At 37.1% G+C, this 22897-nt stretch overlaps 1 protein-coding gene across 6 annotated transcripts in view; it reads right to left on the reverse strand.

The window, feature by feature from the left end:
- Positions 1-22897, reverse strand: part of LOC105498761 (N-alpha-acetyltransferase 35, NatC auxiliary subunit) — an 89499-nt gene that overhangs the window by 46198 nt on the left and 20404 nt on the right. For all 6 annotated transcript variants that reach the window (XM_011771084.3, XM_011771083.3, XM_011771085.2 and 3 more), the window contains exons 6-11: positions 21305-21472; positions 8741-8807; positions 8617-8660; positions 7038-7088; positions 6327-6410; positions 5393-5507 (exon numbers count right to left, since the gene is read on the reverse strand). In XM_011771084.3, coding sequence (XP_011769386.1) covers positions 5393-5507; positions 6327-6410; positions 7038-7088; positions 8617-8660; positions 8741-8807; positions 21305-21472 — 529 coding nt within the window. The remainder of the gene's footprint in view (positions 1-5392; positions 5508-6326; positions 6411-7037; positions 7089-8616; positions 8661-8740; positions 8808-21304; positions 21473-22897) is intronic.

Consider the following 22897-nt stretch of genomic DNA (forward strand, 5'->3'; position numbering starts at 1 on the left):
ATAGTGGTTTGCTGCACCCATCAACCCATCATCTACATTAGGTATTTCTCTGAATGCTATCCCTCCCCTTGCCCCCCACCCACCGTGCTCTTCTATTTTCAATCTCAAAGAACATATTCCCCTTTTTTCCTTTCATATAGCATCCTATTTTTGTTTGACATACGTATTGATTTTTCTCATTTTTCTTAAGGTATTTTGTTTGCTTGCCTGTTTTATTCCCTTTCTTTCAGACTAGAGATTTCCACCCTTAACTCTACACTCAGATTTGAAACTAGAGCACACACCAAAAAAAACATTAAGAGCACGGTGAATATAGGTCTGGCTTTCAACCAAGCCATTTTATCAGGGGAACTGCTGAAATTGTCATATTTAGATTTTGCTGTTGTTTTTCCTCACCTCTTGTACTTGTCAGATTTCCCTAAGAAGAACCTTCTAAACTCAAGTGGAGAGCATGTGCCTGGCTACACTGTTCTGAAAGCAGAGTGGAGCAAGGAAAGGAGAGATGGGGAAAGAAAGTAGGTCACAATAATAACTACTTAACTTTCATTTAACTCTCTCATAATGTGTACCCTTTCAACTGGGCCTCATATACCCTCAAGTACAGAATCCCTCTGTCCCCTTCCTCCAGAGAATAAACTTTTAGTATTGTGAGGTTCAGGAATGTCACTCAGCAAAAAGGGGGAAGAAATTTCTGCTTCTGAACAGATTATTAACCGGTTCTCATGTTTTCAGCTAAATTTCTCATACCCATTTCTAGAAGTATCTGGCAAGCTAATAATGCAGCCTTCAGGAGATCCACAGTTTCAACTGGGCTGCCTTTGACGTCCTCTATCAGTGGCTAAAAATACAGTTATTTGTAGATAGGTAAGTCAATCTCCTTCTGTTTTCCAGTTTCTAAAATAACTTTGTTGCTATTTTCCCCTTTCCCTGTCTTTTCCATCTTTATCAATTATGCTCTGAAAGAAAAAAATCACTTCTTCATTGCTTCTTTGGGATTTCAGAAAGCAAATACATGTGTTCAACCCACCAAGTTTATTCAGGTATCTTTTAATTTATTTTTAAAAGATGACAAGTCCTCTTGAAACTGTGTGTTAGATTTGAAAATACAATCCCCAAGAGTATCTACTAATTTCAGGCAACATAAATTTAAATATATTATTTCCATTGGCAACTGTTAAAGATGCTCATAATCTAAAGGGTAAACTAGACCCAATTCACAGATAACTATGAGCAAACAGGGAAAGAAAAAAATATTTTGACAAACAGAACCAGGAAAGTCTCCCTGGAGGAGATGATGTGAACATCATTTTAAAGGATGAGCTAAACTTCCACAGATATAAAAAAAAGAACCATAAAATTCAAGACAGCACAAGCGAAAACAAAGAAAAACATCCGTTTCACTGGATTTTTTTGCTCCTTTCTTCCCTCAACAACGATATAACCCAAGGTCACATCTTTGAATCCAGTAAGTCCCAAGTAAACACATCTACTCCCTCAATAAGCACTGAAAATGACTCCTAAATCTGTTTTTCTATCCATTTTCCAGGGCCAAATATTTACTATACTTACTTTACTACTACAGTGCTCCATGTAACCACATCAAAAAATCCCATTATCAGTAAGCTGCCCTCCTTATCCACCTCCAAAACCGCTTTTGTATTCTGCATCTTCATAAAGATATTACTATGCATTGAGTAAATGCACCAGCAAGTAATTCCCAGATCAAGTCTCATTATTCCTACTTTCTCCCTTAATGCCAGTTTACAATTCGTACTGAATATATACCTTTCAATGAGAAGCTAAAATGAATGCTCAGTGATTTCAGGATTTACACAGCCATTTTGTCACCAGTTGGAGTTGTAATATAATCGTAAGGCAAAATGAGTAGAGACCAAAACTAATCTATACTACTATTTTCTCATCATTCTTCTACTAGAATAGACATTAAGAAGGCATTAACTTTTTTATTATAGAATTGTATGGCTTATGATTAGGGATAATTACAAAGTTAAATCACGCCAGCTAAAAGGTATTACACACACAAGCACAGGGTGAGTAGTTCTTAAATTTAAAATTTCACTTGCTTAGTCATAAGATTACATTTTTTAAAGGTTTATTCAAGCCAATTTTATGTAAACAATTTTCCTGAAGCCTGTCGGCATACTATAAAACCAGAGTAATAGAGGTGATCATACGCACAAGCTATTTTTAGCACTGGTCCGAAATATAGGAAAGTCACAAGCTGTATCTACTAATGATCCCATGGAAATTATCATCTGAAGAGTTTGCTTGATTACAAATACAGAGCAGAATAGACCAGGAGTAGTCAGACATGGCAAAAAGAAACACCCAGATTCCAATCATCCGGAAGATTCTTGCTTTCAAGATCTTGTTGATACACAAACCAACAAATTACTTTGAAGTCATTTATTATACAGTGGTTTTCATAAAAGTATTACTGCTGTAGATTTCAAAGCATTTAAGAGTTGTGGACATTTTATCCCTCTCTGTAAACATGTACTACTACATTGCTATGCATAACCACCTCCTTATGTCCCATGGTACAGAATGCCACCTAGTCATTCATCCTATAAACACATTCCCTCTTTTGGAAAAAGTGAAAATGATGATAAATAAATACAAATTTAGCACAACTAGTAGAAACATAAAAATTCTGACAATATTCATTTCCTAACCCAAATTACCTTCTGGGTTGCTCTATTACCTAACATTTTAGTAAGGAAAGAAAAATGTATGGGAAGAGGAACACAATGCCTGTCTCTAAATGGAGGATAGGTGTGGAAAAGGAGTGAGGTATGAATCAGTAAAAATTTGCTTTTCTGGTTACAAGACCGACAACTGGGTAACACTAATTTGAAGCATATAAATTTCTCTTCATCTCTACTGGAATGGCCAAGTCGTTGAGGGGGAAAAAAAGGATATAAATATCATCCCATTGTAATGAGTTTTAAGGACAATCAAAATTGTTACACATTATCTAAAATATTAACCCACTGTAAACTTTACAACAGAGGTACACTATTCTTTTTAAGGCATAGTTCATAAATAAAATCTGAGTGCCAACAACATGCCAAGCATGGCAATACACAAGAAGAAAGTGCCTGGGCTAAAAGTGCTCAAAATCTCATGGAAAGACAAATGGGTAAAAAACTAAAATACAATGTACTTAAAAAAATATAACAGAGGCCTGTATGAATGCAGTGAGAACACAGCGGGTGTGACATTATGAAATATGTATTTGGTCTTTCTTCTTGCTTCCTAAGGTAACTCCTAAAATCCTTAGACTCTCCAAGTGCTGTCTTTTGGTATGCGAATGACAGCTTCAGGGTAGGGCACATAACCAAAAAGACAGAGGCAGGATTACAGGGTTGGGACTTTCGGCCCCACCCCACAACTTCTAGGGATGGGAGAGGCTGAAGGTCAAGTTGATCACCAACTGCCAAAGGTTTAATCAATCATGCCTATGTAAGGAAGCTTCTGTAAAAACTCAATAGGACACAGTTCAGAGAGCTTCCAGATACCTGAACACGTCGAGGTTCCTAGGAGATAGTACACCCAGGGAAGGCATGGAAGCTCCAAGACCCTTACCCATACCTCACCCCATGCATCTCTTCATCTGTATCCTTCGTATCCTATAGCCCTCCACAATAAACCAGTAAACACAGTAAGTGTTTCCCAGAGTTCTGTAAGTCACTCCAGCAAATCAGCTGAAACCAAAAAGAGAGTCGTGGGAATCCCAACTTAAAGCCAGTAGGTCAGAAGTTCTGGAAACCCAGACTTGGAACTGGTGTCTGGGGAGCAAGAGCAGTCTTGGGGACTGAGCCCTCAACCTGTGGGATCTGGCATTACCTCCAGGTAGACAGTAGAGGCTGGAGTTTGTTTTCCATACACACTACCACAAACACTCCTTCAATAGCAGTTTAATTAGAGGGCACCCAGCTGGTGTGTGTGGAAAAAGAGAAGTTGATCACTCAAGTCTTCTGTGCTGATGACTGTTGTGGTGGTGTGAGAACACGGGAAAAATACAGACTGAAAGTTTTTCCAAAACAGGGAGAATATCTAAGGCCTGCCTGGTGTTCAGAGTAGACTGTATGTAAAAAGTAAAGTAGAGGTTCCTCTTCAAAGACTTTCCTCTCCATCTAATTAGGAATAAATAGTAACTTCTTTTAGAAGAAAAATTTATTCAAAGACCTGTGCTAACATTCTTAAATATCTGCTAGCCGTAACAAAGAAACAAATGTACTTTATGTTCTTAGCTCCCATAATTTAGCCCAGATATTTGCCCTGGCATGCTTATACTGGTCCAAGGAAGCAATAGGTCATAGACTGTTCTTCTTCCTTATTTGAAGGTGTTTTTACCTTTCTCAGCATTCCACAAGTTACTTCCTCCTTTCTTTGTTCTCCTCTGCCTTTGCCTCTTTTAAAAAGTTCTAAGTTGCTAGGCAATTGGGACAAATACAGAATGTGAGGTCCCGTTCCAGTCAACAGAACCCGGACACGGCAGTAGGGTGGACGCATCAGCTTATAAATGACCCTGTCTCCTTTGTTGGGTGTACTCTCACGGCAGAACTGCTGGCGAGTGTACCCTTTCTGCAGAAAGTAAAAATGGCCTTGCTGAGGAAATAAAATTTATGTTCAAGTGCTATTTCTTTACAGCACCGGGGAACAAGCATTTCTAACATGTGTAATGGAAGTGATGATCTCTCAGACAAAAGAGTAAAGAGGAGAGGTGATGAAAAAGGTGATTCACTGTTAACACTGAAACAGCCTTTGTAAAAATTATGAGAGAAACCTGACATAGCTGACTCCGTCTTGCTTCTAACCTCACAAGCTGTCTTTGCTCATTCCTGGTGTAGGCCAAGCAACTATGGGACAAATCTAGTTTACAGTTTAAAATAAAGATGGTAACTGTCCCTTCCTGAAACAAACCTCTCCTTGCTCACCCACTGCCTGCCAAACTATTCTTCAAAAACTCTAGTCCCTGAATTCTCAGGGAGGAAGATTTGAGAAACAGCTCTTATCCTTCCACTCGGCTGACCTCATGATAATTAAACTCCTTCTCTGCTGTTCTCACTGCGTTGGCTTTTCTGGGCAGCAAGAAGAACCCGTCAGGCTATAACATCACAGCTCGAATGTAAGACAGGATACATATTCTGAGTCTAAATAGTAAATACAGGAAATGGCCAAGTTGTACAGTATTGTTTTTTAGTGTAGTATATATTTATAGAGGAGAGCCTAAACACTGTAAGTCTCTGGAGTAAAACATTCCAAGGTACAAGACTGACTTGAAAAAAACTTTAGTACAAGCTAAACACTAAATACTTTGATGGAAACAAAGAAAAGAAAGAGTAGAAGCAAAATGAACAATTACCTCCTTTTGTAGTATCATTCTGGGCCTGGATGCCATGATGCAATGAATTATGAATGGCAGAAAGAAGATCTGCTGCTTGAACCATCAATTTTTGAGCTTCTGCAACAGCACTGGTCTAGCAAATAAATCACCAAAAACATTCTTACATATTCTTTCACTGAAAGATATACATTAAATAGGAAAATCCTATAAACAATAATGAAATTAAATGCTTGCTGTAATGACATTGGTTTTCATAAACTATGCACTTAATACAGGATGTCCAGATCCTGTTAGGATAGAAAATGGTTTTTTTACTCACATCTATAAAACTTGTAGGATCAATTATAACAATAGAAAATATTTTTGGTTTACCTTTTTTTTTTTTTTAATAATAAAAACCAAAGATGCAATCAACTAGAAAATGAGAAAATTTTCAACAATTCTATGTCATTCATCAAGGTGGGGGGGGGGGGGAAAAACCGGGAAGAAATAGAATTACAGAAGTTAAATTAATGGTAAAAATTGGATCCCTACTCACCACTTATAAACTATTCACAAATTAATCTGTAATTGGCTTGAATTAGTGCAAAAATACAAAAAAGAAAAAATATTCACCATCTAAGGCTTGCTTTTGGTTCTACACAAATGTAACAATTAATTATGTAACTGAAGGTAAGAATAGTCCTAAAATTTTTACTTTCTCCTTTTCAATTCACAAAATATGACAACCTACAAGCAATTTCAGCTTCTAATGTATTATTTACAAATAAGTGAAAAAAATATACTTCTTGAGAAGGTCTTCAGGGTTACTCTGGTATAAATACACCAAATGCTGAGTTCTCTATATCTGAGATCAGGAGCACTTCAAGGGAAAAGTTTCAGAACTGCATCACTCAGGCATTCCATCCAAAATCACTAAAACAGACAGACATATGATATCGAATGCCCTTACCTCTTTCTTAGTAAAGGCTATAAGCACTGTCAGTAACACACGAGTAAATTTCACTCTGCTGAATACTGCTAAACATTGTTGGTGCTAAAAAAACAAGAAAGGACTAGAAGTTAAAAGATGCAAAGTCCATGAAGGGAATTTCATTTAAAATATATTAACTCCTAAGTCTCAATGTTAGTAACGTACTACATTACAGACACCTTCGCTTATAGGCTTTTAAAAGCCTGAAAAATGAGCTGCAGAAAACAAAACAAAGCCTATTCTTTTGAAATAGGAATGTGAAGCTTCTATATCAACAGGACTGATCTTGTCCTAAGTCAAAAGTTACACTATTACCTCAAAAAGCTGATTTTATCTGCATTTTAAAAAGACTGATTAAAATGTGCTTTAAGCAGAGTCAGAAAATTTAGAATCTCGACAAAGGTTCAGCAACTTTTGACACTGTGGAGCTCTGACGCCATCATCTGTGAAAGATCATATTTTTCTTCCTACCTCACAGGAATACTGAAGAGTTTTGAAATCATCTATTTGAAAGAGCTGTATTATCATTCTATCAAAATAAATACAAGGGTAATAAAATCCCTTGCAATGTCCAATTTTTAAAGAAATACCTTAAAAAGGGCTTCCATAAATTATAACGCAGTTCATAAAACTACAACATTAACAGGTAGACTTCTCTGATATTATCTACCAGAAAATAAGTTCAATTACTTCTAGTTCAACTTCTGGATCTCTTTCTTCTCCTTGTCGACTTCGAGTACTCTAAAATTTTAAAAAAGGTGAATTAAACACAAACCTGAAAAAATATTACATTACAAATATATAAGGTAAAACACTAATTTTTTGAGTATACACAACAATCTGTTTTTGGGAAAAATTGTTGGAGAAAAAAAGCTGTGTCTAGTATTTACGTTCCTCCTATTCTATATACAGAAAGGTCATTTTGACATAAATTATAAAGATCATGCACAAGAATTAAGTATTGAAACAGCAAAAGCAAAACAATGAAATAACATAAGCAGAAGTATATGACATACAGTACATTTTCCTTTAAAAGGAGCTATTAATTGAAATTCCTGATGCTCTCAAAACTAACCCTGTTAGAAAAAAACTGTAACCTTTACAAAAATATCATCATGAAAAAATAAAGTTCAATGGTCAATACTGATTTGTTTTACACTAAAATACAAAATATCTTAATACAAATGTTATAGTGGACAATTTTATTTGACCAAATACCAGGGCGGTACTACAGGAAGAGCTACTAAAAGTTGTGGGTTCTAGCCCTAAAGCTGCCATTTACGTGCCCTTCAGTAAAGCTAAGACACAGGTTACTTAACTCCTTTGATCTGTATTTTCTTCATCTAAAAGTGGAGCACTATGTGTGTCAAATTGCCCAATTCACTGAATTGCAAAAATCAAAAAAAGAGAATATGAAGTTTGACAACCATATTGTTATACTAGCATTAAAAAGAAAAGCAGAAATACAACTTTTCCCCCTTTTTAATCTCTATGAAAAGCAGCAAATCATCAAGGTCATCTAGAAGGTTTTCACCAGATTTGGCATATTACCATTTACTGAGCTCACCTACTGTGTTCCAGACACTGTACCAGCTATTAAAGATACAAAGGTGAATAAGACAGTCCTTACCTTTGAGGAACTCAAAACAGTAGTGGGAGAAAAATACTACTCTTTTTGTTTTTTTTTTTTTTTGAAAAATACTATTCTTAAAATAGCATAGTAAAAAAACTCTAAAACACCGGCAAAAAGTTGAAAGAATCAAGTGGGTTAAATTTTAATATACTCATCTCTCTTTATCCATGGGTTGGATTCAACCAACCACTGATTGAAAGTATCCAGAAAAAAATTTTAAAATAGCATTTAAAAATACAGATTTTAAAAGTACAACTATTTACATAGCATTTACATCATATTAAATATTATAAGTAATCTAGTGATGATTTAAAGTATACAGAAGGACATAAACAGGTTATATGCAAATATCACACCATTTTACATAAGAGACTTGAGCATCCTTGAGTTTTGGCATCCACAGGGGTCCTGGAACCAATGCCCTGAGAATACTGAGGGATGGCTATACTTGAAAATGACATTCATTTATCAGAAACTCCTCTAGCAGTGTTCAAATTCATTACCAAAAAAAAAAAAAAAAAAAAAATACAAAGCACATACAGGAGAAAGGTGGTTCTACACATTTGTAATTAGGTAAAGTTAACCTGACATTTAGACGTGTACCAAAACCCTACATCAAAGAGAAAACATATATACCTTTACTCTTCTTTGCATGTCATCCTCCACATCTTTTAGCATGCCTAGAAAAAGAAACAGTAAGTTTCAAAAGGAAACATATGAAAATGTAAAACTTGTGAATTATCTTTAAAAATAATTTTACCTGTAACTCGAAGATCTGTCACACTGTTAGCCATTTTAAATCCATAAGTCATAGACTGAAAATCTTCCTATACAAAAAGGGAATAATCAGGCTCATGAATAGCAACAAAACTTTAAATTGTGGCAAAATATAAAACTTTTCTTTATAGTTCTCTACAAAATCACTATTTAATAAAGAAACAGAAATGGGAGGTCATCCTGCTTGTCTAAATATTACTAGGATACACCCAAGCTTTTCTTGAAGGCATACACATAAAACACCTAATGTTGTCTCTGTCCTTACTTTCAATTGCTTGTCCTTAGGCAATTTAATACGTTCATTTGCCACATAAGTGTAATGCTTATGAAAATATCACAAAGTAATAATTCTCACAAAGTATTCTCACATTCACAGGTGAATAGTAAATATACAGTAATTACTGTTTAAGGACAAGGCTGCAAGATTTAGATAAGACTACTTAAAAAATTATTAAATGACTGCTTACAGTTAAGATTTCTCAAAGAAAATTATTCAAAGTGAGAGCAAAACCATGTTCCACTACAGTCCACTGGAAGGAAAAAGACTGAGCCATTCAGACATACGACCCCCATCCCCCAAATCATTTTTTAAATGACTTCATTGCTGAGTCATTAACAAATTAAGTGATTTGCTGGACTTCCTTTGAAGAAAATACATTTACTGTCATCTAGCTGATCTGATTAACAAGTCATAAGCCCCATTAAAACAGTGTTTCTGCCACTATAATTCCTATAAAAACGTAGATAGGGTTAGGCACGGTGGCTTGTGCCTACAATCCCAGCACTTTGGGAGGCCGAGGCAGGCAGATTACCTGAGGTCAGGAGTTCAAGACCAGCCTGGCCAACACAGTGAAACTCCGTCTACAATAAAAATACAAAAAAATTAGCTGGGCATGGTGGCGTGTGCCTGTAACCCCAGCTATTTGGGAGGCTGAGGCAGGAAAATCACTCGAACTCAGGAGGTGGAGGCTGCAGTGAGCAGAGATCGCGCCATTGCAATCCAGCCTGGGTGACAGAGTGAGACTCTGCCTCAAATAAAAATGTAGATAGAATCCTAAAATAACAGAATAATGGTTCAAAAGGGGATGGAGCCACAGCACAATTTCTGGATTCTTAAAAAAAACAAAAAAAACAAAAAAAAACACAGTGAGCATCAAATTCAAGTGAGGTACTATATCCCACAAACAGTAAGAAAACAAACCCTACGCCCTTGGTCTCAAAGACCTCCGGGATATTTTACTAATCGAGTCCTTAAAAAAAAAAAAAAAAAAAAAGACTCATTACATTACAAAGCTATATAAGCTTATCCTCTAGATGAAGTTTATAGTCTGTCTCTACTTTGACATCAAATAGGATTCTCAAATTTTACATCTCCAAAAAGAAGCTTGATGCCCCCTTTCCTAGCGTTTACCATACCACTAAACGGCACTACTATCTACCTAGAGTTGCTCAGGCTGAAAACCTGGCCTTGACTCCTCTTGTTTTTCTGCATCCTGTATCAAATCCATCGGAAAACACTGTAGGCTCTATCTTCAAATTCTAGTCCAACTACTCAGCCTTTCACAGCTATCTTTAGTTTAAGTCACCACTATTGCTCACTCTTGTAACCACCTCCAGACAACTCCCCCACCTACCACACTAGTCCCTGCCATAATTTATACACCACCAGAAGGCAGAAGGATTGTTTGAAAATAAGTAAGATCATGTCACTTCCTATTCAAAACCTTTCAAGAGTTTTCTACCTCACAGCAAAATCCCAAAGCCCACCATGGCCTCTCTGGCCCTGCATCACATGAGCCGGTTTCCCTCGCCAACCTTCTTTCCTACCACTTCACATTCACTGCACTGCAGTCTGGCAGGTCTTTCTTGTTGTCATTCAAACATACTAAACACATTCTCCTCTCACGGCTCCCACACCAAAATGATTTTCTTCAAAATATTTACAAGGCTTCATCCCTTACTATATTCCAGCCTCTGTTCTAATGTCAAATCCTCAAATAGGGGTTTTCCCTATGCATTCTAAGACAGCACCATCCACCATTTTATATCCCCTTATCCTGCTTTATTTTTCTTCATGGCAGTTATCACCACGTGACATTATATATGTATTTAATTACATATGCATTAACTATCTGTCCCAAGACAGGTATAATCCATGAGTTCACGGCTTTATTTACTATTTTACCTCCAGGACTTAGAATAGTGCTAAATAGACTTCTATTCAATAAATATGTGTTCAACGAACGACTTATTCCAGGGCAGGGGTCATGAACTCAAAAGGCAGGTTATCTTCCTAAATATATCTGGCTGACTACAACATACACTAGGGAATGGTGGAGACCGGCAAATTGGAAAACATATGCTTCATTTAGAAGGGGTCAGCCACTACTTATCCTGTTGTGGCTATGAATGAATACAGGGCCAGTGTGGTCAGGTCTCCTAATGTTTTAGAAAAAAATCTAGGTTTTTCTTTTTCAATGTAAAATCTCCCCCCCACCCTCTTTTTTTTTTTTTGAGACAGGGTCTCACTGTCATCCAGGCTTGAGTGCAGTGACACAAACTCAGCTCACTATAACCTCCACCCCACCCTGGGCTCAAGCAATCCTCCCACCTCAGCCTCCTAGGTAGCTGGGAATACAGGCATGCACCACCACACTAGGCTAAATTTTTTTTTTTTTTTAGTAGAGATGGGGTCTTGCCATGTTGTCCAGGCTGGTCTCTAACTCCTAAGTTCAAGTAAATCCACCCATCTCAGCCTCCCAAAGTGCTAGGATTATAGGCATGAGCCATCACATCCAGCCTCATCTTCCTATTTTTAAAAAACCAGACCAACACTGTGTAGGAAAACCAACAAAACAAAAATATCCATAAACCTTATCTGTAAGTTTGCCAAGAAGAGTCTTAGGAAAACTATCTTTCTGGAAGAACACCACAGGTCCTGGGTATATAAACCTCAGTAATAAGAATTTAATCTAAGTTACTAGGTAAGTGAGAGCAAGAGAGTCATGTAAACAGACTGCTACCATTAAAGATCACTCTTGAAGATTTGTGTACTTGAGGACAGAAGTAAGAGTGAAACTAGGGAGACCAGACATTGGACTCTAACCAACAGTCCAAGCAAGGGCTGATGACGACTTGGATTGGGATTGCAACAGTGGGGAGAGTAAGAAGTTGGTCAAAAAAAAAAAAAAAAAAAAAAAATTAGGATATATTTCAAAGGTAGCACTAACATGATATGCTGATGAACTGAATGTGGATATGAGGTAAACTGTACAATCAAGCCTCATTTTTAGTGTTTTGTTCTAAGCAGGTGATGGTACCATTTCCTGGGATAAGGCAGTATTTGAGAGGAGCAGGAGTAAGCGCAGAAATGAAGTACAATTTTGGGTATATCAAGTTTGTAATTTCTTTGGTCATCCAAGTGGAGATTTCAGATTTCACTTGCTTGAGACTAGAAGTCAGGGAAGGACTCAAGGCTAGAGGTATAAATTTGGACTTCATCAGTGTATAGTTAGTTGATATTGAATGCCACATAAGTAGAGGAAATCAACCTAGGGAGCGGTTATGGAGGAGGGAGGGAGTCCACGAGTACCCTAGCAATTAGAGATGCAAGCACAGGAACTAGACTTACCAGTGAGGCAGAAAGAAATCCAAAAGACTGGTATTAAGAAGACAAAGAGAAAAAAGTATTTCAGTGTGTCAACTGGGTCTAATGATGCTCACAGGCTGGAGAGGGAGGGGTGAAAACACCGAATTTAGCAAGATGGGTAAAGACCAGTTCTCCATAGTGGTGGTAAAGAACGACCATTTGGAGTACATAAAGAGAAAACGAAAGAAAAAGTAGAATAAGCAAATCATTAAAGAAGTTTTTCCTGGAGAGTAGCTGGGAAATGGGATTGTAGATACAAGGAGCCATGGGATCAACGAAACTGTGGTGCTTTCAAATGAATGTAAAGCATGTTTACATGCCGATTAGAGTAAGCGAGTAGTGAAGGAGAGCCTAGTAATGCAACACAAGTGGAGGAGCTGAGCTTAGACTGTGACAGGAATACTTTCACCTTAACAAGAGAGAAGACAGAGTTTGTGAGTATTAACAAACAGGTTAGCACTTGTGATAGTCACAAAATGAAACATTTGAGATTAAGTTGCAGACCATGATGCCCCTTTACTTCTAAATACTTCAGTATGATTTCCTAAAAACAAAATCTTCCTCTTACATAACCACAGTACAATTACCAAATAAAGAAATTCATGTCTCTAACCTCCTTTGATCTGGAGCATTTCCTCTGTCCTTAACTTTCGTATCTGACATTTAGAAGTATCTTTTCAAACAGTACTTCAAAATAGTATATTTTGAACAATACTTTGTAATATACATTTTGTAGCACATCCCTCAGTAACAGGTGTGCCTGATATTTCTTCAAGATTACACTTAAGTTATATCATATTTGAAAGGAATACCACAGAAGTGATATGTCCTTCCTAGAACACTGTATAAGTAGGCACATGTCAATCTGTCTAATAAACTGATAATTCTGGCCACTTGACTAAGGTGCTATCCGCCAAGTTTCTCCATGACAAAGCTATCATTTTTCCCTTTGTAATTAGTAAGTATCTGGTGGAAAGATATTTTTTGAGACTAAGTACATATCCTGTGTCTCATTATACTTTTGTCCAGTAATTGCAGCATCCTTTGTCAGAAATAAGTATTCAAAAACTGTACTCTTCACACAATACTATGCAGCCAAAACACTAATATTTTAGATATATTGAGTTAAATAAAATACAGCATTCAAATTATTTTCACCTATGGCCACTAGAACACTAAATCAAACTATACATGTGGCTTACATTTCCATTGTATAGTTCTGGTTTACAGAAAGAGATGACAGACAAGAACCACCAGTGAGGTAGCAAACCAGGGAAGAAAAGCATCTTAAAAGCCAAGCAAAGAATGTATTTTGAGGACAGAGTGATGACTACATCAAAATCTGCTGGTAATTCAAGTTTAAGACCAAATCTAACCACTGAATTTAACATCGAGGTCTTTGATGACTGTAACATGGTAGTTTTAGTGAAAGGTGTAAAGCCTGACTGGAGCAGAGAGAAAAAGAAGAAAACCAGAGACAGTGACTATGAATACATCTTTTTTTTTTTTTTTTAAGAGTCAGGGTCATTTGACTGCCCAGACTGGAGTGGAGTGCAATTGTAGCTCACCATAGCCTCGAACTCCTGGGCTCAAGTGATCTTCCTGCCTCAGCCTTAAGTAGCTGGGACTACAGAGGTGTACCACATCACCATGCCTGGCTAAATTTTTTATTTTTTTGTAGATGGGGTCTTGCTATGTTGTCCAGGCTGTAGGCACCCCTTCTAAAAAGGATCTGGCTGAAAAGAATTAAGGTATGTGCAGATGAAGGACAGTATTATGCTAAGAAATGACAGACTTAACGAGAAGAATATAAAGCACGTTTGCATGCTGATGTAAATTATCTAGCAGAGGGGTAAATTCATTACGCAAAGAACACAGGGAAGAATTGCTAGAGTAGTATCTTTGAAGATAGAATATAGGATCAATACACAAGCAGAAGTTATCATCCTTATGAATACAGAAGGTCCATCTATATAACAGGAAAGCATCGGAATATAGGGCACATGTAGGCAGGTAGGAAGACTACTTCTATTTATATGGTAAATAGCAACTTACCAAATAAGTGTGAGGGTAGGGGAGTTTTTTGTTTTTTTTTTTTTTTTAAAGACATACCAGGTCTCAAAATCTACCTTCTTGTCTCTCTGAAGAACTGGAAATATTCCACCAAACAAAATAATAAACTAAGAATAATAAAGGCATGTAGGCCAGATAACAAGAGACCTAACAAAACAGAGGAGGAAATGAAATTCCCAGAGAAAAGAGAACAAAAAACTACAATGACACAGCTGTGTAGTGGGCACAGAACACAAGTGATGCAGCCTGAAGCTAGAGAACAAGAAGACTTCAAGAGGAGCATTTTCAAAAGAAAATACACAACTGACAGATTATCTGATAGGTTTCACAACAGTGAGCGAAAGAACTGGGGAGAAGTACATAGAAAACTAAGCAAATCAAAAAGAGAGATAATTATCACATATAAGAAAAACAAAATTTTGTATGAGAAAGGAAATATAAGCATATACCACTTTGGCTCACCTCTCATTAATATTTATACAATCACGATAACATCAATGCTCCATAATGATTTAACCAGCTTTTAGATTACTATTTGGGGCAACGGCAGGGGTAATATGAGATATATTGTGATCTAATCTAACATATCAAAGCTAAAGTTAGTAAATCCTTAAATCCAGAAGTTAGATTAGATTATCTAGATATATGGAAATAATATGGAACAGTAAAAAAAAAAAAAAAAAAAAGGGCAGAGAACTATTTTTCCTCATAAGTGGGCTATTTAACTTTTTAAATTACATACAAGTATTACTACTTTTATTAAGATGTACATACACGCACACCCCATTTAAATTTTCACATACCAAATATGAGGATACCTATTTTTAGGAAGATAACTGGTGGTCATATGGAGAATGAACTAGAAAGAAAATACTGGACCAGAGAGAAGAATTCAGAAACTCCAAGGAAGCCAAACCTAAAGTTGAAGAACTAAAGCAGAAATGATGAGAGAAAAAACAGTGCCCCAATTCAAGGCATCTGCAAGCCAAAGCAAAATAATCTGGATGTAAGGAGTAAGAGGAAAGAGGTAATCAAAGATAACACTGGCAGTACAATATTGCAAGATACAGAATGCAAAAGGAAAAGTGGTTTGATAGGGTTCCCATTTTCGGCATGTGAGCAAGATGTTAAGAAAGAAATCAGAAAATGTCTCCAGATCAGGAGACACACCTGAGAACAAGATACACCAGCAGTTAGGAACTCCAGAAACACCCAATTTAAATAAATAATTTGCTCATTATAAATCTTTCTCTGTTTTGTTTTGAGATGGAGTCTCTCTCTGTCGCCCAGGCTGGAGTGCAGTGGCGCCATCTTGACTCACTGCAAGCTCCGCCTCCCAGGTTCATGCCATTCTCCTGCCTCAGCCTCCCAAGTAGCTGGGACTACAGGCGTCCCCCACCACGCTTGGCTAATTTTTTATATTTTTAGTAGAGACAGGGTTTCACCATGTTAGCCAGGATGGTCTCGATCTGACCTCGTGATCCGCCTGCCTCAGGCCTCCCAAGTGCTGGGATTACAGGCATGAGCCACCGCACCCAGCCAAATCATTCTTATTCATCACCAGGTCTCTTGAAGACTTTTTACTAGATCAGTATTTTTTTCTAATTATAAGACTAAGACAAACTTATCTGGAAAATCTGAAAATTTTAGCAAAAACAAGAAAATACAATCTTTTGGCCCAGGAGCAAACTTCTGGTTTTCTCTTTTTCCAGTTTTATTTTTACACAGTTGGCTACAATGCTGCTTTTTTAACCTTTTGACATATACATTTCTCCATGTTATTCAGCACTCTTTCATCATGTTAATAACTACGTACTCAATATACATAATAAATTGTGTGTAATCAATTATCCATAATTTATTTCAACCGTAACTCTAATGGTGGCATTCTGGTTGGTGTCAATTGTTCACTAATGAAAACTCTGGTTAATGCATTTGGGCATAAAGTGCCCACGTTTCTAATTACATCCTTTTTTGTTACTGTTGTTGAGATGGAGTCTTACTCTGTCATCCAGGCTGGAGTGCAGTGGTGCAATCTCAGCTCACTGCAAGCTCCACCTCCCAGGTCCAAGCAATTCTCCTGCCTCAGCCTCCCAAGTAGGCATGACTACAGGCATGTGCCACTATGCCTAGCTAATTTTTGTATTTTCAGTAGAGACGGGGTTTTACCATGTTGGCCAGGCTAGTCTCGAACTCCTGACCTCAGATGATCCGCCCATCGTGGCCTCCCAAAGTGCTGGGATTACAGGTGTGAGCCACAGCACCCGGCCTAATTATTTCTTTAAGGCTGAGTTACAAGAAATAACTAGTTTAAATATCAGTATTTTTAAGATTCTTGATATACACATTATTAAACTGTTTGCCAAAATAGCTGTGCTAATGTACACTAGTAAAAACAGAAGTGTCAGCTTACTGCATTCCTTCCAACATTGAACATTTTCATTTTTAAAATTATATTCATGAAAATCAATCAGTTCTAGGAGCCGGGAAATCTGAGATCAAGAGGTGGGTGAGGTTAAAAAAAAAAAAGAAAGAAAAAAATCAAACTACTCATTTTCATTTGTATTTCCTGGATTATAGTGAAGCTAAATTTTAAAAGTGTTACAGCCATTTGATAACCTTCCTTCATAAAATAAGCAACCTATTTTATTGCCCATTTATTCAATTGGGGCTGAGTGTTATACTTTACTTGAATGTGACCATAATTCATAAAAATTATCTTATGTTTGTACCTTTTATTTTTCCTAAAAGTTTTTCTATCACTCTTGTCCTATTAGTCTCTTCCTTTAACATTTCTCCCATTTCCTAGTAAGACCTTCATCCAGAATATAAATGGATCTTCAATTACCAGCCAGGTGTGGTGGCTCACGGCTGTAATTCCAGCACTTTGGGAGGCTGGGGTGGGAAGATGACTTGAGCCCCAGGGTTTGAGACCAGCCTGGCCAATAAAGCAAATCCCAGTCTTTACAAAAAATTTAAAAATTAGCCACGTGTGGTGGAACACATCTGTAGTCTTAGCTACTCAGGAGGCTGAGGCAAAGTATTGCTGGAGCATAGGAATGAGGCTACCTGTGAGCTATGATCATGCCACTGCACTCCAGCCTGGGTAACAAAGTGGAATCCTCTAGAAATAAAATTCAATTATAATTTCTTGTTACTAAAAAACTTACTTTAGTTTCTTTAAAAACAAAATAATGCAGACACACCATAAAAATCCCAACAGTGCAAACAAGTGTATACCCCAGCCCTCAAGACCTATTATCCTCTTGTGTATGAAGATTTAGCTACCCATCTCCCTTTTTAAAACAGAAAAAAGTGGTAGCAAGCTATACACATGCTTTACTACACCTGACTTTTCTCACTTTAGAAATCTAATCTTATCTCTACACATAAATCCATCTCCTCCTCCATTTTAAAATCAGTAAAATACCCTTTTTTTTTTTTTTTTTTTTTGGAGACAGAGTCTCACTCTGCACACAAACTGGAGTGCAGTGGCATAATCACAGCTCACTGCAGCCTTGACCTCCCCAGGCTCAGGCGATCCTCCAACCTCAGCTTCTCCAGTAGCTGAGACTACAGGCACACACCACCACACCCAGCTAATTTTTGCATTTTTTGTAGTGACACGGTCTCGATATGTTGCCTAGGCTGGCCTCGAACTCCCAGGCTCAAGTCATCTGCCTACCTTGTCCTTTCAAAGTGCTGGAATTATAGGCATGAGCCACCACACCAGCCAGCAGCAAAACACTTGATTGTATGAATGTAACATCTTTTAATTAGTCTCCTACTGATGGATATTGAGGTGGTTTCCAAACTAGTTACTACAAACAATTCTGTAAGTAATATCCTTGTACACAGGTCTTTGTGTACAAACACAAATATATTTGTAGGATGGAGTGCTAGAAGTGAAACTGCTGAGTCAAGACATGCATATTAGATTATGACAGATATCACCACATTGCTCTTTTTTAAAGTTGTAAGAGTTTACACTCCCACCAAAAACGTATGAGTCTTGCTTAGAGTAGGATGTCAAGTACTGACTGATCAATGTGGAAAATGTACTGGAATCAAAAAATACAAATTTTGCAACCATCACAGTAAACATTAGTCCAGGCAAGCACCGTCGATAGACGTTCAATCTAAGGGGAGAGATTTCAGTCAGCAGGATATTTTTATGGTCTTAAAGTGTATCCCAAGATTGCTTAAATACAAAGGGAAAAAACAGTAACCATATGGAAATAAGACAAAAGCATTATGAACTGACCAAAATAATATCACCATTGAAGGGCAGACAGACTGTATACCTCCAGATGTGACACCCTGAAAAACACACATCACTTATGTTATATTCCACCCAAGACTGCACAATCTAAATTTAATCATTAGGAAAGAACAGATAAACCCAAGTGAGGCATAGCCTATTAAGAAATGAAAAGCAGGACAAGGTTGTGTTCACAAAAATATCAATGTCACCGGAAATAAAGAAAAGCTGAGGATCTCATGTAGCTTAAAGAATACTACAGAAATACGCAATTAAATGCAGGTCATAATTCTAGACTGGATCGGGGAAAACACACTAAGAAGGATTGGGTCAATTAACAAAAATGGAATCTGAATAGTGTATTGTTATTACAGATTTGTTGAAGTTGATAATTGTGCTGTGGTTCTGCAGGACAGTGCCCTTTTACTTTGGAGAAACACACTAAAGTGTCACGGGGAAGAAGGCTGTAATGGGCACAACTTACTAACAGGTCAGGAAAAGACATACATACATACATGAGAGAGAGAGTGAGCAGGAGCACATGCATAAGTGAAAAAAGCAAATGGGACAGTATGTTAACAGTAGCTGAATCTGCATACGAATTATATGTTCTTTGTGCTGGTTCCCATAATTGCTGTTAATCTGAAATTATTCCCCAATAAAAAGTTCTAAAAAAAGACTAAGAAGTGGGAAATAATGACCGCTCATATTCATTGACACACACACATACATACACACAGAGTATATGAGTGCCTGTTTTCCCATCTTCATCAATCTTACTATAAACAATTTCTAATCTTTGCCAACAATGGGTAAAAACATGGTATTTCAGTTTTAATTTGCATTAAAGTGAGATTAAGCATCTTACATTTAAAGGCCATTTTATTTTCTGTAAACTATCTTCTTTTAATTTTTTATACTGAACACATTTCAGCTTTCTGAAATTTTGATATGAAATGATAAAGTAACTTTCAAGGGTGCCAAGCAATTGTTCATGCACTGTTACTCAAGGAATCCTCTCTGCCCACTGATTCTGATGTCCTTTTAGTTGTACTTTGAAAATACTAGTATTTAAAATAATCTGCATTTCTCTAACTCAAACTAATCTTTTTAAAATTCTATCCAAATGAATAAAATTTTCCATAATGATACTCATATCAATACAATATGCAAATAACCAATGACTATATAAAAAGTGGACACTATTTCAAACAACTCACAAAGCCATACGGCCAGGAACGGTGGTTCACGCCTGTAATTTCAGAACTTTGGGAGGCTGAGGCAGGTGGATCACCTGAGCTCAGGAGCTTGAGATCAGCCTGGCCAACAGAGTGAAACCGGGTCTCTACTAAAATACAAAATTAGCCAGGCGTGGTGGTGCACACCTGTGATCCCAGCTACTCGAGAGGCTGAGGCACAAGAATAGCTTGAACTCAGGAGATGGAGGTTGCAGTGAGCTGAGATTGCCCCATTGTACTCCAGCCTGGGCAAAAGGACTGAAACCCCATCCCCTCCAAATAAAAAAAAAGCCACACCTTCAAATATTGACAAACATATTGAGTATACATTTAATTATTCTCACATACATAGTATAAACTGAGAAAAGTTTTACATACTATACACTGAACCATTGTTGGATCCTAAGAAATTTATTCTGGACCAGTAACAGCACTAAAAAGAAACATCGGTTTCAACAGAAGAATTTAACAAAAATAGTTAGTTATCAATAATTTCAAATGCTATCATGTTTTCCCTTATACAATTCTTTTTTTTTTGTAGTCCTAGGTTGAGATGCAATTCCCTGAAAATTATCAGCATCCGAAAGCTTATTTTTTACACTAAAGGGGAAAAAAATCTTTCTATCTCTAAAACTTAGACAAACCAAAGGAAAATGTCTATACCCTAAAATATTCATGTCTTTGTTCTCCTTAGCTCCCTTTTTGTATTATAATTTCTAACAGACTGGAGGACAAGGGCTGTCTCTTTCATTTTTCTCTAGGAATCCCCACAACCTCCAAAAACAGTAGTCTGCACATACGGATACTCAGTGAACGGTACTGACAGAAAGAACATATGCTAAGATGAAAGCCCTTTCTTGGATAGAACTGAATTACTTTACTCAATATATCTGTAAATGGCAACAGTATTACTTTTAAAAACTGTTTTTAAATATACATATAGACGAAAGTATGTATCACAAGATCATTTAAATACATCACAGTGAATAAGGTAGTCAATGAACTTCAGAAATTAATTTTTTTTTTGGAGACAGTCTCGTTCTGTTGCCCAGGCTGGAGTGCAGTGGCACAATCTCAGCTCACTGCAACCTCTGCCTCCTGGGTTCAAGCAACTCTCATGCCTCCTCAGTAGCTGGGATTACAGGTGCATGCCACCACATCTGGCTATTTTGTGTATTAGTAGAAACAGGGTTTCACCATGTTGGCCAGGCTGGTCTCAAACTCCTGACCTCAGGTGACCTGCCCACCTTGGCCTCTCAAACTGCTGGGATTACAGGCATGAGCCACCACACCTGGCCAAGGAATTCTTACATTACAAAATCTTACCTCTTCAAAAACAGCAGCTTTATTTACTTTTTCCCTTGCAATGTCACAGATTTTCAAGATTCCCAGAGCAAAAGCCTTCATAGCAGGATCTTCTATAAAGTCTGGATTATGAATGTAAAGGCACGTAAATACTGTCTGTGCCAACGAATGGCCTTCTAACCATGTTATCTATAAAGAAACAAAAGAGTATATATTTAAGGTGATAAAATTGAGTCTGCAAAGTCTAAATTGATCCTAGAGTCAAAGGCCAGAAGCACCATAGACCCAGATAAGATTAATCACAAGACTTAAAAAAAAGACAAGTTAGAATTCCTTTCATTGACTAACATTTTTCAAGCATCTATGGGAATCACTGTCGTATGTACATCAGTTTGCACCATATTAGAGATTAATGAAATTAAGACTGCCTCTTTATGTAGCATCCAAAAGAAATAAGGTCCACAATGTAGTCAATAAAAAAATCCATAAACTGGAAAATTCACAATTGTAGAACTAATCAGATCCTTAGACACTCATCGAACTTTATAATCCTTACCACCACAACCCAGCCAACACCATATCTCACCTAGATTATCGGAAGAAACTAGAAACTAGACAGGTTTTCCTGCCTCCCATCTCCAATTTAATACCCCCAAGTAGAGATCTTTCTAAAACACTAAGAGAATCATTTTATACTATTTTACTGAGTGACCACTATATGTCTGGTACCATGTACTAGAGGTTGGGAATACCAACAACAGGCAAAATTGGGTAAGTACTGTGTCCCAAATATTATGCTAGGTTATTTTCAAATATCTCTCATTTTTTCCTAACACTTTGAGAAAGGTGGTATTTTTCTCCTTTTACATGTAAAGAAACAGAGTAAGAGTTTAAATCATTTGCCCAAGTTTATAGTTATTTTTACACTAAAGCCCAAGAATTCTGCAACAGAGTAAGACATATGCTACTGCATTGCAAAATGACAAATGTTTGTGGAAAACTTGTAATTAAGGTGTGTATTTGGTATTAACTACTGTGCAGAAGAGAGACTTTCCAGACTAAAAACCATCTGCCTTTTAAAGTCCAAATTTTTAAATACAGTCCCAAGAGTCTCACAGAATAGCTCCTCAACTTTGGCAAAAATACTCCTTCTGTTTACCTTTCCCTCCTTCTCCACCACTCTCCACTTATCCCACACTCCTCCTACTTGGCTCCCTGCCAGACTTCAGCCTTAAGCAGCTATCTATGATTTTCCAATATGAACATTTTCACATTGCCATGCCCATGCAATATACCTCTTGGCCTACTAAACCATGAATCTTCCTGTCATACACCTACCATTCTTTAGTACCTCATACCAATATTACTTCCTTTCTACAGCCTTTCTTACTCTCCCAGACATAATTAACTCCTCCTCTCTCTTCCCACAGCACCATTATAAAAGCATTTTCATGTTGTCAGAATTGTTTATTCACGTCTGTTCCCAGCAATCCTTTGACTCTTTTCTTTACTCCACCCACTAGGACTGTAAACTGCTAAAAGGTAATAAAGAAATCTTTGAGGGGGTAAAGAGACAGCTTTGGAAGATGAAGGATCAGGATTAAGATTCTGGCA

This window comes from Macaca nemestrina, chromosome 14 (assembly GCF_043159975.1).
Source record: "Macaca nemestrina isolate mMacNem1 chromosome 14, mMacNem.hap1, whole genome shotgun sequence".
NCBI lineage: Eukaryota > Metazoa > Chordata > Mammalia > Primates > Cercopithecidae > Macaca > Macaca nemestrina.